This window comes from Lolium rigidum, chromosome 3 (assembly GCF_022539505.1).
Source record: "Lolium rigidum isolate FL_2022 chromosome 3, APGP_CSIRO_Lrig_0.1, whole genome shotgun sequence".
Taxonomy (NCBI): Eukaryota; Viridiplantae; Streptophyta; class Magnoliopsida; order Poales; family Poaceae; genus Lolium; species Lolium rigidum.
The window spans coordinates 15410758-15429171 of record NC_061510.1 but is presented as its reverse complement, the minus strand read 5'-3'; the positions used below and the strand labels follow the sequence as shown (position 1 = coordinate 15429171).

The following is an 18414-nucleotide window of genomic DNA, read 5'->3' as shown; positions in this document are numbered from 1 at the left end:
GTGTTTCCCAGATATATGTATATGTAACAAGAATATAATGATCAGTTGTTTGCGTGTTAGCTTATAGGGCGAGCAGTCATGTAAAACTAGAAGGGAGAAGAAGCGATGTGGGGAGGATATGAAGGTGGTGAAAGGGAGGGAAAGAGCAAAGAGGTGTCTAGCGAGTAGCCAACTGATCTTATAGAGAGATGCCTTGATTAATTGGGTCGTCGGTGGCCTATGTAATGGCGAGATGGCGTTGTAAGTAGGAGGAAACACAGAGATAGGGGGCGAGATGGGTCAGCGAAGAAGTTACATGATGTACTTTGGCTAAATGGAGTAGATGCTAGGTACAAAGTTCTTATCAGCGATAGCAGTATTATGGTCGCTTTGGCTATGTAGAAATGGCAAGGTTTTTGATAATAAAAATTCTTCTCTTATGCAGGTCATCTACCGATGTACGGCGTTGCCCCGTTCATGGTCGTCGCTTCAGCGGTTGGAGAACCGCGACCTATTTATGGAGGTGTCTTCACGCTTGGAGGAAACGGCGAAAGATTTTATTACCCAACATGGGTGGCTGCATAGTACAAGGATTTTGCCTCCTACAGTCTAGTTTATGCTTGTATCAGTCATAGTACGAGTGTGATTCCCTTTTTATTTGTTTTTTGTAACTGGAACTTTCAGCGGCTGTGTGCATCCTTGCTATGCAGAGGCCGGGTGTATTACTTAAACATTGAGTAATAATAAAGCCTTTTATCGAAAAACAAAGGCACGAAGACGAAGAAGATGTACAAATATGCAAGAAATGGCTAACCAAAGAAACTACGATGCGAATGGTTGCCTTTCATTTCATAATACTACGTGTGCTCATGTAGCGATGGATTAGTAGGAACAAAATGCTCATATGTCATACGCCAATCGTGCACACACATCGATCAGTCAGAGGGTCTAGATTAATCATGCCGAGACAGGTCTCCTAATTAAACTTTTAGCAAGGTATGATGCGCCACCCCGTATGTGGTTGTCAACCAACAGCTAGCTTAAGTAGCTAGCAGCCTAGCACCACCACACCATAAAAGCGGCGGAGCTATGGCCTATGGGGCCATCATCGATCACGTACAGCTCCGATTCGCTGTCGTCGCCGTCGAGCGTCGCTGTCGCCGGCCACCCATGCATAGATGTGCATGCACAGCGAACAAAAGCTACGCTAGTTTAGCCGATGCTGATCAGCTGCATTGCTTGATTCCTAATTAAACTGGTTGGAAGTTTGGAACAGCCTGCGCACACCACAACTAATAGGTCGTAGAGATCGACGTCGATCGATACGTAGAATTAGTTAATGATGCCATTGCTTTTGATTCGTGTCGTGCTTAATCGTATTCTGTTCGGTCAAATTTGTTTAGGGATACGTCAATCATTTGCTTTGAAGAAAGGAGGAAGAGAAAGCGAGGATTAACAGCTAATGATCCAGCGGGCAGATGCACTAGCCAAGCATCTATCTTTTTGTTAATTCCAACTAGAGTACTAGCTAGGAGAAAAGTGTGACAGATACTGTTAGTGAGTTGGTTAGAGCATCTCCAACAGACGCGCTATATAGGCCGCGCGGCATAAAAACGTCCGATATAGCGCGCGCGGGACAGAATCAGGCGCTCCAGCAGGCGCGGTAAACGGCGCGGCGCCAGTAAATTTTTAGGGCGCGCGGCTTTTGCACAATCCGGAGCGGCATATCCGGCGCGTTGGCTACAGCGCGCGGCATCGCTCGTCCAAGCGCGAAAAAGCCAACGGCTGGAAATTTCCTCCCCGCGCCCGCGCCCTCATTTCCCCACCTACCGCCGGCGCGAAATCCAGCCGCCGCCGGTCGACTCCGCCGCCGCCCCCGCTTCGCGCGCCGCCGCGTCGTAGATCCGCGTCGCCCGCACCTCCTCCCGGCGGCGGCGGACGCTCCGCCGCGGCTCGTGTCGCTCGCGCGGCCGTCGGCCGACGAGTTGCGGCCGGCGGTCCTTCTCCGCCGCCCCTTCGCGCCGCCGTCGCGTTCTCCTCCACGCAGGCGTCGACATGTCGTCCTCGTCGTCCTCGAGCAGCTTGCTTGCAACTTGGCGCGCCCATGGTGCTCGCCCATTTGCTCGCAAGGTATGAACCTCCGCCGGCCGGCCTCTACTCGTCAAGTAGCTACAATAGTTTATAGTGAATTAATATGATACATATGTTTGTAGAGTTCCTCATATGATTCATCGGATGACGAGTTCGACCAAGAAGAAGAGGAGAACATATCGAATTGTCCAGCGGCATGGCATGGACAATTCAAAGGCTACAAGAAGGATGCCACCATAGTACTTGAAGCGGTGGCCGACCAAGAGACTTGGATATGGCATGCTTTCTTTGGAATGCCCGGATCTTGCAATGACATCAATGTTCTTCAACGGTCACCACTAATGACAAGACTTGCAATGCGGGAAGGTCCATTGGTGGAGTTTGAAGCAAATGGCCGCAAGTACAACTATGGCTACTTCCTCGCCGACGGCATATACCCAAGGTGGCAAACATTTGTGAAGCCAATTATTCAACCAAGAGGTAAAAAGCAAACTCAATTCCACAATGCACAAGCGGCGGCTAGGAAAGATGTAGAGAGAGCATTTGGGATTTTGCAAGCCCAATTTGCCATAGTTAGAGGACCGGCTAGATTTTGGGATCAAGAATGCCTTTGGTATATCATGACCGCGTGTGTAATCATGCACAACATGATTATAGAGGATGATCGCGGAAAAGATGTGGATCATACCCACTACGACTTGATGGGGGTTCCCGTGCAAGTGACGAGGTCCGCACATAGGATTGCCCAATTCATTGCCTCATACCATGCCATTCGGTGCAACGACACACATGATGATCTTCAAAAAGATCTCATGGAAGAATGGTGGAATTGGAATGGACAACAATAGTTCCATATTTGTTGTATTTGTTTGAAAATTATGTGTTGTATTGTCTCAAAACCATGTTGTATTGTTGTATGTGTTGTATTTGGTGTGAAGTATTGTTGTGAACAATGTATTGTATTTGGATGGTACAATATATTTATGAATTTTTATATATTGTTTGATCTTCTTGGATGCATATTTGTGTGTGTTTGCTTGTTTGCGCCGCGTCCGCGCGCTGCAAAATGGCGCGTCCGGCGGAGGTGCTATTTTACCGCGCCAACGCGCGCTGCAAAATGGCGCGTCCGGCGGAGGAAAAAACGTCACAGCGCGCGATATCTGTTTACCGCGCGCGGATTCTTGGTTTTAGCGCGCCGCGATATAGCGCGTCTGCTGGAGATGCTCTTAGTTGCAACTAGCACTACCTGGATAAATATCTCACCTAAATATCTTTACACTAATCATGGGTCGAAGATTCTCACAGGGAAAAAGGCAACCTGATGAAAAAGCTTTCACCAACGATGCACATTATGTATTGTTACAATATGGCGTGGGACCAACAAGATTTACTCGTGTTAAACAGCCGCCTGCCTCAAAAAAAGGAGAAAACCCTAGCCGCAACGCCCATCTTGAAGGGTCCCCACCTCCTCTCCGTTCCGGCAGCGGGAAAGGGTGGGGAGTCGGACCTACACACGTGGTGATATAGTTGGTTCCCTAAATTTAGTTTTTGGTCAACTGGCAGCGTGAAGTTATGCTGGCTATGGCGATGATATGTGGAAGAAGAAGAATAAGGTTTCTCCGTCTCCTCGTTCACCATATCGGCTGCAATTTTGCTAGTGGCGTTGAAGAAGGCGGAGAATCGTGTGTTCATTGCTTCCATGGAGCGGTGAATCTTGTCTTGTTTACGTGTGTTGCAGGTTTGGTGCAAAGAGATTCAGATCGATTCAAGGGTTCAAGGTCGACAACTTTAGCTCTAAGGCGCTTGTCCTTACGGGCACATGCACGTAAATATCTCAGCCGTCATAAAAAATGTTAGGCCGACTCTGATAGGGGAGCAACGACAACGGCAAGTCTCGCTCTGACCGCTATAGTGGTAATTAGGTGGTCCAATGACCTCCATATTACTTTTGTTATGTTTAGAGGGATTTGTATTTCTCATGAACTCCTGTCAGTGACTCCTGTAACATATCCGGATCTTCTCGGAGGAAAAATAATAGGACGATGGGGCTGTGGGCGCGGGCCATATGGCAACCTGGAACACCTAAGTTAGCCGTCCTTGCTAGCTAACTTGGCCGGACCCATGCCCGCCCGGACGAGTCCGATGGTTGGTTGCCACTGGAGCCGGGTCGATCGGACGGCCATGAGTTGCCGTGACGCCATCGACACGCACCAGCCACCAAATGCCAAATAGTAATGCTCTACTGCTCACCGAAACGCATAGCAGCACGTCCGGTTTGGACCCCTAGCTTGATTCCACCTTAATTTTTCTCTTCCAGCGCACTCGATCGATGAACATTGCTTGCTGCACCCACACCAGCTCACCGCCTGCCTGGAACAGCCGATATCCATCGCTTGATTGTGTAGTGTCTCTCTCTCTCGCCCTCTCTTTTGCTAGTTAACTAAGCCACCTTGATTATCATACAACACTAGCTACCTCGCTCCACCTTTCTCTCTCTCTCACCACATATATAGTCGACAGACCGGTCAGGTGCAGAGAGCATAACAAGCGGTTGCGTCTGCCTCTCTGTCTACCTTCCTCTGTGAGCTACTGCATCTTCCGTCACCAGCTTAAGCAACCTGTAGAGCCCCTTTCGTCAAAACGAAGTTGAGAGAGCAGATGGCGGCTGGGGAGGCCAAGAAGGTGGAGGTGGAGGCAGCCACCAAGGACATCGCCGAGGAGAAGGCAATCGTGCCCGTCGCCGATGACTCCAAGGCCATCGTCGCCGTTACCAAGGGTACGTTTGTGGTTGTGGTTTATTTGTGTTTAGGATGAGCTCCCAGCTGATCCCCTGTTTTTCCATGGCCACTAGCTAGCGACCCACTGTGCCTCTTGATTGGTTCTGTTCATTCCCTCCCAACAACAACCAATTTCAGTTTTAGTTGGTGCACCATAGACTAAAAGTGTCTAGGTAGAAGATCAAGGATCATTTATCTACTTTGATGTTTTGGCTTCATCTCACTGCTTCATATGGTCTTCCGAGACAAGACATAAAGAGAGCAGCTTCTACTTCAATTTTTCCTCTACACAGAAAAAATTCAAGACAATTTCCCGTTCCTCCAACAATCAATTTGAATCAGTAAAAAATACTCTTCCTAGAAGAAACAATTTTCTGGCGCACAATATTTATTCTTCTGCTGTTTCCGTTTTTTACTAATCACCGTGATAAATAACATCCAAGTAGCCACAGAAGTTACTGACTAGGCACTCAAAACTATCATATTCAAACACCTGAAAGAATTTCCAGAAAATCCTGACTCGTCTCTTTTTATTCCACCAGATGCTGAAGGTCACAAAGGTTCATCCGAAAGAGGTAAAAATCAAAAGAAGCTAAACTCTCAACCTACCGTGCAAACAAGTCTTTGACTCGTCCTAATTTTCCAACCGTTCCATTTTGCCGTTCTTCAGATGCTTATCTCACCAAGATTATGTCCGAGAAGAGGCTGACGCTGATCCACGCCTGGGAGGAGAGCGAGAAAGCGAGAGCTGAGAACAGGTGATTAATCAGGGCATCTAACTAGTTTTGCTTAAAAGTCACAAGAATCACCAGTACGATTTGTACAATATGATTGAGATGGCACATCGCCTTTGGCTAGATTTAATGGGGAGCTACCTTATGATGCACTCAATGCGTACCTTCCATATCTGCTACATGAAGTCTTCACACTTACCAAAATCATGTACTATGTGCAACTAACTTCTTCCCCTTTCTTGTTCTGTTGAATAATATCAGGGCCGCCAAGAATCTTTCCTTCATCACTTCATGGGAGCACGCCAAGGAAGCCGAGTTGGAGGCCGGACTGAAAAAGATGGAGGTAGGCAAACAGGGTGACAAGTTCATATCTCTGTAGTTTGGAGCAAATTTTACAGTTATTAACAGTCAATTATCATGGCAGGAACAACTGGAGAAGAAGAAAGCATCGTATAAGGAGAAGCTGAAGAACAAGCTCGCGGCGCTCCACAAGTCGGCCGAGGAGAAGAGAGCGATGGCAGAGGCGAAGCGTGGGGAGGAAATAGTCTTCGCAGAGGAAATGGCTGCCAAGTACCGTGCAAAAGGAGAGGGTCCGACGAAGCTCTTTGGGCTCTTGAAAGCATGAGAGCTGTGATTCGAGGAAGGCATCAACACTCTCTGCAGAGTGTACATATGTTGGACTGTTACCGCTAGTCTGTGACTTACAGATTTGATGCATGACTTGTTAGTGGTGTGTACATGTATTTTGAAGGCCATTGGTGTGTGTTTTTATTTGTTGGAAGGTTTGTTGTTTGGTTAAATTTGTAAAGTAATTGTGTATAAGCATAGGAGTGCAGGTCTGATCGATTGATATATTAAGTTTTGTTCGTTGAACCATTCGTTCATATGCATTTGAGAAGTACTGTTCCATTTGTCCCATTTCTTTGTTGAAAGGAAGCATCCCTGAGCACAAGAGATTTCTAATACCTCTGTCCATAAAAGGATGTCTTAGATTTCTCTAAATTTGGATGTATATAGACACTCTCTAGTGTATAAATACACCTAAATTTAGACAAATCTAAGACGTCCTTTTTGGACAGAGAGAAAAATATAGAAGCTAGGAGAACTAGGGGCAGAGCAATGTTTCAGAGGTGAATGGCAAGAGATGAACATTCATTAGGAATGCAAAGAAAATTACAAAAGTGGAGTACATGCATACATACTTGCTGAAAATTCATATGTAGCGGCAATTATTCCGTTGCCACGTTAACAGTGTTTCTTCTAAGCTGAGATCACTGACACGATAGAGTCTGGTGAGTTTCATCTCTGTGCAGGTTCTCACTCATTCGTACACCTACAAACAAGGAAATAGAAACAAAAGAAATAAGTTAAATAGAGATTGATTTTTTCCAAAGATAATTACAACATATAACAAAATGATGGCTACAAGAAGCAGCCTATCGAGTCAAATTGCTCCCAATGGTGACAGGTCCAGTGTCAGAATAATGGCCGGCCTAGGAAACTGCCAGACGATATATAGCACTTCTTTATTGAAAAAATATATAGCACTTGGGAAGTTGGACAGCGTCTGAATAATGGCCGGCTACAAGAAATGAAATTAACAAACACTTCTGCATAAAGAAAAGGCCTGGGTAGACACTTGGGAAGTTGAACAGTGTCTGACCACGGCTCCCAAAGATGCTCCAATAATTTTAGTAATTTAGTTGTAAAACAGGCTTCATACTATTATATGATTGAATTGTTTTCCTCAAATGACATTTTCTATGGATTAACTTGTCAAATTCTCCAATGTAGAGAAATATTCCCAATCGTGGAACCCTACATACAAGTGTATAACACACTCATTGCAGAAAATGGCAGAAGTACACCTACTTGCTATTTTCTAGTACAGATGAGTGCCCATCTGACTTCCTGAATGAATCCAGTTGACCGAAAAATAAAACCTCTATGCATGATACTAGTGCAAATGCTGCACGACTAACCATTCACCTATCAGATATCGTGAATCTTATATTCCATGGGGAGGAAGAAGAGTCGCGTTCTTTTTTTTTTTTTTTTTTGTAGGCGTGTGCCAAAAACAATATTCAGAGCCGAAAAAAAATGCGGCTGAGGTTGTTAAAAATACAGCAGACGAACTCAACAGGCATTATCAGCAGTTGAGCATTTAGCAGACCTGAATGGCGTGCATCAAATCAACAATTTCAACCTGGAAGAACAGCAGGGCAATCAACCAGACAATGGCTAACACTGTGGAAATGCAGAACACCAGCCCCATTCGTCCAGCAAAGTTACTCTCTAGTGGATTTTGGTAGTAACTAATTAATGTTAAAAATAAAATGTGTAATCTGGAAATAGAGAGGTAGGCTAGTTTTTGAAGGGAACGAAATGAGTGCGCTACTATTAGGGCATCTCCAGCGGCGCGACGCAAACGGTCGCTCAGCGACCGTTTTCGTCCGCCGTGACCGGAAACGCGTCTGGCACCACCTCCAGCGGGGCGACGCAAAGTGACCGGGCAGTCCGCGGAGACGCAAACCTGGCCCAAATATGCGTCTGGGATGCGTCTCCGCGGACGCTCCACGGACACGGACACGGAAAGTGTCCGCTCGCGTTTGGCGGACGTTTTGTCTGGCCCACCAGGCAGTGACGCAGCATCGATGCGTCTTCTCCGCCAGTACTGGCGCCGAGGCGTCGCTTCGGCAGTCTGCGGCCGTCCTCGCGTGGCGCGCGGCCGTCGCCTACCTCTGCGCACGAAGTAATGGCATTGTCGCGCGTGCCGCGGCCGTCGCCCTGCCTCTGATATATATAAACAGGGGCGCTAGCATCTCATCTCCTCCCCACAAAAACCCTAGCTGCCGCACAACCTCCGCTGCCGCTCAAACTCCGCCACATCCACCATGAGCAACGCCGGCCGCGGTCAGGCTGTCACGCCTCCACCTCCACCTCCACCTCCCACTCCACCTCCCACGGCCTCGAGCTCCGACGAGGATTTCGACTCCGACGACAGCACGGGCGACCTCCTCGACCCGGTCAGGGACGCCAAGGCCTTGGCACTCGCGGCGCAGGAAGCAGAGGAGGAGCTGGCGGGCCACGCGGCGTTGGACGCCGAGCTGGAGCAGCGCAGGCTGGCGGCCGCCGCGGCCGCAGAGGACTCCGACTCCGAGATATCTTGGTCTTCCGATGACCCTGATGCGCCTACGCCGGAGGAGAGGGCGGCGGAGCAGAGGGCTATCGTCGAGTCTTTCGAGACGCTCAAGGACGACGCCGCGAGCGCGAGGCTGGAGCAGTGCCTGCAAGAGGACGTGGCGGCGCACCAATCCATAGCAGCCGCACGGGAGGCGGCGGAGAAGCAGACGATGGAGCGACGCAACGACGGTGCCGGCCCATCCGGAAGCAAGTAGTCTAGTCTTCTAGATCTACATTGTATAGTTTTTATGCATTAAAATGTATTAATTTTTATATTTTTAAATGCGTTGCAAATCTAAAAATGTATCGCCCCGGTGGACGCACATCCAGACGCAAACGGACAATCGGACAAAATATGTCCGCGGAGCGACGTAAACGGACGCTCGCGACCACTTTTGGGCGTCCGAAATCCGTCGCCCCGTTGGAGATGCCCTTAGTTAATCCGCCTCCTTCAGTCGAAAGCGACGTCAACTTAGGGTGTGTTTGGTGACCTGAGTCAACTCAGAAAATCTCTTCTCATCCCACTTTTCCAACTCAGATTGTGTTTGTTAGCTCGGGTGGAGCGAGTAGAGCTTAGTGCACATCGTGCGAATAAGGGCTCCCAGCCTGGCCAAGGTTGTGAAGCTCAAATCGAGCTTCACAACCCAGCTTGGCTGAGTCCATCCCGCAAGACGTCTCGGGAATCCCGCAGCTCACCCCAGACCCCCGCCCGTCTCTGGCATTTGCTCCCGCAGGCTCCAACACATCTCTCTCGCACCCCGCTCCCACTCCCGTGCCCCTCCTCTGGCCCCCGGCCCACCGCCGCCCCGTAGCCGTCGGCCGTCGTCGACCCATGGCTGTCGGCCTCTGCCGCTCCTCGCATGGCCGCCGTCCTCCGCCGCTCTCCCCTGGACGCCTCTCCCCTGCCGCCCCTCCCCCTCGCGCAGGAACGGGCACGAGCGACCCGTCCGCCCTTCCCTGGACACTCGTCGGCGACCAGACGGCTGGGAATCGGATATCCTCGACCCAGCCGACCACCCACCGCCGTGCAGAAGCCCCCATGGCCGCCGCCGTCCGTCACGCTTGCCCTGCCTGTTCTGGTCGTCGCCCGTCGTCGTGCCTCTCCTTCCCTGGTCATCGCTCGCCGGCAACGCTCCCCTGGCCGCCGCCCTCTGCTACCCCTTCCATGGCCGCAGACCGTTATCGCTTCTCCGCTGGCCGCCGGTGGGATCTTCCATGTACCCTGTAGATAAATGGGACCCGATTGCTTTTCTTTTCCTCTTCTCCAGGGTTTTTTTTTTTGCAAAAATAGCTAGATCTCTTTGCAAAACTGCTATGTAATATTCTCAGCTCAGCACAGATGCTACCAAACAACATCTCAACTAAGCATATCTCAACGTATACGAGCTGCCAAACACATGATAAAATCTCATCTCAACTTGGCTAGGATCAACATGTTGAGATGAGATAGATATTCTCTATGGCGAAACCTATACACCGACCAGGTCGGTGGCTACTGATGACCCACAAGTATAGGGGATCGCAACAGTCTTCGAGGGAAGTATTACCCAATTTATTGATTCGACACAAGGGGAGACAAAGAATACTTGGAAGCCTTAACAACGGAGTTGTCAATTCAGTTGCACTGGAAACGGACTTGCTCGCAAGAGTTTATCGATAGTAGCTGGTTTTATAGCGATAGCAGTAGTGAAATAACGAGCAGCGAGTAACAAAGACAGCGAGTAGTGATTTTAGTAAACAGCAGGATTAAAATATTGTAGGCACGGGGACGGATGACGGGCGTTGCATGGATGAGAGAAACTCATGTAACAATCATAGCAGGGCATTTGCAGATAATAATAAAACGGTGTCCAAGTACTAATAAATCAATAGGCATGTGTTCCAATTATAGTCGTACGTGCTCGCAATGAGAAACTTGCACAACATCTTTTGTCCTACCAGCCGGTGGCAGCCGGGCCTCAAGGGAAACTATCTGGATATTAAGGTACTCCTTTTAATAGAGTACCGGAGCAAAGCATTAACACTCCGTGAACACATGTGATCCTCACATCACCGCCATTCCCTCCGGTTGTCCCGATTTCGTCACTTCGGGGCCATTGGTTCCGGACGGCGACATGTGTATACAACTTATAGGTAAGACCATAAACAATGAATATCATGATGAAACAATAACATGTTCAGATCTGAGATCATGGCACTCGGCCCTAGTGACAAGCATTAAGCGTAACAAGTTGCAACAATATCATAAAAGTACCATCTATGGACACTAGGCACTATGCCCTAACAATCTTATGCTATTACATGACCAATCTCATCCAATCCCTACCATCCCCTTCGGCCTACAGCGGGGGAATTACTCACACATGGATGGGGGAAACATTGCTGGTTGATGGAGAGGCGTTGGCGGTGATGGCGGTGATGATCTCCTCCAATTCCCCGTCCCGGCGGAGTGCCGCAACGGAGACTTCGGCTCCCGCGACGGAGTTTCGCGATGTGGCGGCGTTCGGAGGGTTTACGGCGACTTCGACTTCTCTCCAGGCGTTTTTAGGTCGAGGCGAATAAGTAGTCCGAAGGAGGGCGTCGGAGGCCGGCCGAGGGGGCCACACCACCCGGCCGCGCGGGCCCCCCCGGGCCGCGCCGCCAGGTGGTGTGGGGCCCTCGGGCCTCCACTTCAATTGCCCTTCCGGCTCCGTTAGTTTCCTGGGAAAATAGGGCCTTCCGCATAAATTCCGAGGTTTTTCCCGAAAGTTGGATTTCTGCACAAAAACGAGACACCGGAGCGGTTCGCTGAAAACAGCGTTAGTCCGTGTTAGTTGCATCCAAAATACACAAATTAGAGGCCAAACAATAGCAAAAGTGTTCGGGAAAGTAGATACGTTTTGGACGTATCAACTCCCCCCAAGATTAGCTTATTGCTTGTCCTCAAGCAATTCAGTTAACAACTGAGCGATAAAAGAACTTTCACGAACACATTTGCTCATATGATGTATATATTCTCATGCTATGGCTAATACTTAAGCAGTTCATGATGAGACACATGCAAATAAGATCAGCTATGTCAATCATGGAGAGGTACCAACAATTAATAATAAGCATCATGAATCATGTATATAAGCAGGATTGCAATGTTCATAAGAGAGCATGATAAAGTGGTATCTCGCTTGCCTGTATTTGATTGGCAAAACATAAATGCCCGGGCACCTTTGAAGTTCATAGAAAGACTAGAAGTAGTGATTGTCAAAGATAAAAGCATCAAAGTTATACCACAATCAATCATATTTTGAGACAAGCATATTATACTAAGAATGACAGCTTGTGCTCTCAAGAAAGTACTCGAAGAAATAATGGAGACACAACATAAAAGTAAAAGATTGACCCTTCGCAGAGGGAAGCGAGGATTAACATGCGCTAGAGCTTTTCGTTTTTATAAATCAGGAGTAAAATTATTTTGAGAGGTGTTTGTTGTTGTCAACGAATGGTAATGGGTACGCTAACTACCTTGCCAACCGGACTTTCAAGAGCGGCTCCCATGAATTATTGCATATTTATGTGGCACTCCTTCCAACCTTTCTTGCACAAACCATGGCTAACCGAATCCTCGGGTGCCTGCCAACAATCTCATACCATGAAGGAGTGCCTTTTTATTTTAGTTTTATTATGATGATGACACTCCCCCAACCTTTGCTTACACAAGCCATGGCTAACCGAATCCTTCGGGTGCCGTCCAACAATCACAAACCATGGAGGAGTGTCTATTTAAGTTTAATTAATTCGGGACTGGGAATCCCATTGCCGACTCTTTTTGCAAAATTATTGGATAAGCGGATGTGCCACTATTCCATATGAGAGTCCGTCAAAAGTAAATGACAAGGTTGAAAGCTAAACACCACATACTTCCTCATGAGCTATGAAACATTAACACAAATTAAGAAGCATTTTGAAGGTTTTAAAGGTAGCGCATGAGAATTTACTTGGAATGGTTTGAAATGCCATGCATAGGTATTTATGGTGGACACTCCGGAATGACTTGGTTTTCATGTGTTTGGAGGCACGAGCAGCGTTCCCGCTCAGTACAAGTGAAGGCTAGCAAAAAGACTAGGGAGCGACAAATCAAGAGAGCAATGACTCGTCATAATCATGCTTGCGGCAAAATAAATTAACAGAGGCATAAAAGTGATACAAGAACTCGAAGCAATATAGATCATCGAGGCTTAATTGACTTTTTGTTCAGTCATATGCATGCGTGAGCATGTGCCAAGTCGATATAAATGAATTATTCAGAGGAGGATACCACAATGCCATACTTACTTATGAATAAAACAATGCAAGCAAACATCCATGACATGCTACTCATATTAATCAATTGGAGCTAATCATGAGAGATCATAAACCACTAGACTTTCTTAAATGACATATACCTCACATGAACCAACTAAGCATGCTCACATGAATGAGTATATGTACAAAAATGAAAACGAATAGAGTTCATACCAGCCTCTCACCACAATCAGATTGTCGTAGATCGTCATTATTGCCTTTTTACTTGTGTAGCTTGGATAATATGAAATGAAAACCACGCTCCAGCCACCGAAGACCATTGAACTCATAAAGAACTTTACAAACCAAAGAAGAACAGCAAATATTTTCGGTGTTTTCAAATTGCAAATAGGAACAAGAGGAATCAAGCAAACAAAGCAAAATCTTTTTGGGTTTTCTTATAGCAAACTAGCAATAGCAAATAAAGCGAAACAAATGCAAAAACCAAGATAAAGAAATGGTGAAGAGAAACAACAGAAATATTTTTGGTCTTTTTGTGTTTTGGAAAGGAACAAAGCAAAAACAAGAAATAGCAAACTAAAAGAAACACAGAAAAGCGAGATGGCAGAAATCTGCCAAAACCTGACAGCAGTACAGAAATCGATTTTTACAAAAATCTTACGTTGCTCAGTTCAAAAAGTGTTCAACTAATGAAAGTTAGATAACAACCTGGGGAACATGCACAAAAATTTTCAACTTAAAATAACGTTCTGGCTGTGCACACGAATTTTTACGGTAACAGCCCAGAATCTGTTTTCAGGTAGCACTTCCCCAAATATCATCTTCCTCTTGTTAGAAAACCACTCAAACGAACAAAGCAAGTATGTGCAAGTATCCAGCAATCATAATATGCAAAGAATGAGTGATGCCGGTATACCTCCCCCCAAGCTTAGGCTTTTGGCCTAAGTGGAGTTCAACCCCATCGAGGGTCCGGATTCCATGCCGGTGGATCATATGTGGAATAGTCATAATAAAGCTCCTGCGCGTGAAGAAAAGCGTGGAGGCTCCGCATATCCATCATGTTGGCGCGAGGAACTTGCTGCATCGGATGATGAGTCGAGGTGCTCCTCGACCTCTATGTCGTCTCTTGCATGTTGGCCTCCTCTCTCTATATGTGCATCTAGTGCACCTTCGTGACCGACCAATCTCCCCTGGAATCAAGGTTAGACAAAACAGGCGCAGGCAATCTTACTAGTTTCTCAGTTTTCTTAGTTATTCTCCAAACTTTCTTATAAAATATCATCTTATAATACAGGTTACCCAAGTTGGAGGAATCTGAAACGAATTCATGTTTAATCATAGAGGCTATGTCAAGTTTTTCTACGGGGAATGGAATATCAAAATGATGAGGTTCTATATTATGAAAAGCTAGTAAACGGGAGGCGATGAGGCCTCCACACATTCCACCTTTCTCACGGTTAGTAGCAAGTCTATAAGCTATTAATGCCCCCAAATTATAAGACCTACTATTTTGCAGTGCTGCAGCTAGAAAAGCCAAATCCGGGATAGAAAGTTTACCACCAATCCTTTTAGCGAGAACGCATTTGGTAATAAAATAAGCAAAGTAGCGGATAGCCGGGAGTTGAATACTAGTGATTTTACCACTTTCACCTGAGAAACTCCTTCCATCGCAAATCATCTTGTAAAGATCCGAGAGTTCTTGCGGCGATCCCCTTATCTTCTCGCACGACCCCCATTGCGGTATTCTAATTGCTTGCACAAAAAGCACTAAATGGCAAGTTGACAGTTTTATTGTAAATTTTATCATCGGACCGTGGGGTTAGATCGCGACCAGTTAAACTTGAAGTCCTGCACAAAAGCCATAGTTAATTTTACATATTGTCTTGGTTCTCCTTCAACAAAGTCACTCAGCCCCTGCACGAGAAATTAGAGTTTGAACATCTTCAAATATCCCCGCGCTTCTCATGAAATCCGCGCACGGGTAGTAAGAGGGGTATACTCCCTCTTCACGATTGACTATCATAACTTGTTGGACTTCCAACTCTTGCTTGGTTCAAGTGGTATCTATTCCGTTCCATTTTCTGAAATTTCAACAAACAATATTAAACTTGATTTGGTGACATATAATTGAGGGAAACTACCATAGGAACTTGCTAGAGTACTAATCATGCATCGAAACTAATTTCTACCAATTAGAACAAGCATGCAAGCTCACTAAACATGTTACCTACAGCAGCAAAATATTCAAGATATACTCAACCAAACGAAATTCTACTTGGATGGGTGGAGGAGTCACATACCGAAGAGCAAATGTGCCAAATTTCGGACGTAAATCTGGGCTGAGCAAAGAGATCGAAAAATCTGGAGCTCCGGAGCAAAAACGCGAGAGAGATGAACTTGGTACGAGTTTTTTCGGGAGAGAGAGTGTTCAGGGCGAAAGAGATGACGAAGTGGGGCGGAGGGGAGCCCACACCACATGGTGGCGCGGCCACCTTGCAGGCCGCGCCGGCCGGTGGTGTGGCGCCCTCCGGTGCCCCACGAGTCATCCTCCGGTGCTCCCAGTGCCTCGTCGAAAAATAGGACCAACGGTATAATTTTCGCGAATTTTTGAAAACTTTGAAAAATGCACATTTTCTGGGTATTAAGTTTATTATTACTGGCCAGGAAAATTTTTGAAATCTCTAATCAACTAAGAAACTTTGCAAAGTAAAAGTGCTACAGCAACTAAAGCAAGTGAAGAAAGAAAGAGATGTTGTTTACCTCCTCTATGCATATAAAAGGTATTTGTTAACAAGGTTGATCAAGTCTTGCCACCAAATAAATTTTACATAGCATATGAAGAAATAAACCTCAAATCAATCATGTTACCTTGAATTGTATTGATATGGATCCAATCACAAGAGTTTGATATTCTTCTTTAGGCTCATATATAGGACAATCGATGGTTCCCACTTTGATAGTTCTCACATGAGAGATAGTATTAACTCCGCACGCTTTTTCAATCCTCTTGGGGAAATAGACGGTGTGTTCCTTATCATCAACATTGAAAGTAACCTTTCCTTTATTGCAATCAATAACAGCCCTCGCGGTGTTAAGAAAAGGTCTCCCAAGAATAATAGACATATTATCATCTTCGGGCATTTCCAACACAACAAAATCGAGTTAATATCAAGCGAGTTAGTAGTAACTTGAACAGGAACATTCTCACATATACCAACAGGAATAGCAGTAGATTTATCAGCCATTTGCAAAGATATATCGAGTAGGTATCAACTTATCTAAGTAAAGCCTCTTATAAAGAGAAAAAGGCATAACACTAACACCGGCTCCCAAGTCACATAGAGCAGTTTTAACATAATTATTCTTGATAGAACAAGGAATAGTAGGTATACCGGGTCGCCCAACTTCTTTGGAATTTTGCCATTGAAAGAGTAATTAGCAAGCATAGTAGAAATTTCCTCATTGGGGATTTTCCTTTTGTTAGTAACAATATCTTTCATATACTTGGAATAAGGTGGCAATTTAATAGCATCAGTTAAAGGGATTTGCAAGAATAAAGGTTTCATCCAATCACAAAATTTATTATAGTGTTCCTCTTCCTTTGATTTCAGTTTCTTAGCAGGAAAAGGCATTGGCTTTTGCACCCAAGGTTCTCTTTCATTACCATGTTTCTCGGTAATAAAATCTTCTTTAGTATACTTTTTATTTTTAGCATGCTTTTCGGGTTCCTTTTCAACCTCTTCTTTATCAGGAGTATCATTCTTATCATTATCTTCATTATTATCATGTTCATTGCCACTTTCGGTTTCAGCATCGAAATAGAAATACTATTAGGATCATTAACGGGTTCGAGAGGATTCTACAACATTTTTATGTTTCTTCTTCTTTTTCTTCTTAGAATGAGCACTAGGTTCAATGCGTTGAGAATCTTGTTCAATTCTTTTGGGATGCCCTTCGGGATATAGAGGATCCTGGGTAGAGACACCACCTCTAGTTGTTACTTCATAAGCATGTTTCTCTTTAGAATTATTCCCTAACAAGTCATTTTGCACTTTAGTGAGTTGATCAATTTGAGTTTGAATCATTTGAAAATGTTTAACAAGCATCTTAACATCATTGGAGGTTCTCTCCACAATATCATGCAATTGACTAATAGCTTGAGAATTTTCCATTAGATGATTCTCTACTCTCATATTAAAATTTTCTTGCTTAACAATATAATTATCAAACTCATCTAAGCATTGCGCAGGAGGTTTCGAATATGGAATATCTTCCCTAGTAAAGCGTTGAAGCGAGTTTACCTCAATCATGGATGAAGGGGGAATTATCTCACATATATCTTCTATAGGAGGTAGATTCTTCACATCTTCGGATTTAATACCTTTCTCCTTGAGAGACTTCTTGGCTTCCCTCATATCTTCATCATTCAATTTAATTAAACCCCTCTTCTTCACTATTGGCGTTGGAGTTGGTTCGGGCGTATTCCAATCATCATAATTCCGGCCTATTTTAGCCAATAATTCTTCAGCGTACGTCCGGAGTTCTTTTCCTGAAAACACAACCAGCACAACTATCCAGGTATGCCCTAGAATCAATGGTTAGTCCACTATAAAATATATCAAGTAATTCATGCTTTTCTAAATCATGGTCAGGCAAAGCTCTAATAAGAGAGCAAAATCTTGCCCAAGCCTCAGGCAATTTCTCTTCATCTCCCTGATCAAAACTATAAACTCTTTGCAAAGCAGCATGTTGAGCACTAGCAGGAAAGTATTTCCGAAAGAAAAAAGCAAGCAATTCTTTTGGACTTTTAATAGAACCAGGTGGCAAATTATTATACCAAGTTTTAGCGTCATCCTTTAATGAGAATGGAAATATTTTAGCAACAAAGTAAGTACGCTTCTTAACATCATCAGAAAACAAGCTACTCAAAGTAGATAACTCAGTCATGTGTTCAACAAGCACTTTCTTTTTCGGTACCACAAAAAGGTGTTTTCTCAACAATAGCTATATGAGATAGATCAAGAGAAAAGTCATAATCTTTATCCCTAATGTTTATAGGAGATGTGGCAAATTTAGGATCGGGAGACAGTTTATATCTAACGGTGTGTTACGCAAGCAACTTTTTAATTTTTCTTGCATCGGTAGTAGCATGGCATTTTTCAATAAAATCATCATCAAGCTCCACATAATCTTCATCAAGATCATCACTAGAATATTCAAGTTCGGGTGAATTAACGAGTGTAGTAACATCGGGAATTTCAGCATTTTCAATTTGTCTAGACCTAGCAATGGAAGCATCTAGAAAAGTTCCCAATGAACCACTATCATCAAGCACAGCAGAAATATTATCGAGTATTATGAGAGTGTTCAGA

General features: G+C 45.2%; 1 protein-coding gene across 1 annotated transcript; it reads left to right on the top strand.

Annotated features, from left to right (window-relative positions):
- The first annotated feature begins 4559 nt into the window (after positions 1-4559).
- LOC124694748 (remorin-like) lies at positions 4560-6497 on the top strand. Its single transcript, XM_047227698.1, has 5 exons — positions 4560-4846; positions 5390-5422; positions 5518-5605; positions 5843-5924; positions 6006-6497. Exons 1-5 carry the CDS (start codon positions 4729-4731, stop codon positions 6204-6206), a joined length of 522 nt encoding a protein of 173 aa, XP_047083654.1. The 5' UTR covers positions 4560-4728; the 3' UTR covers positions 6207-6497.
- The last annotated feature ends 11917 nt before the right edge of the window (positions 6498-18414 follow it).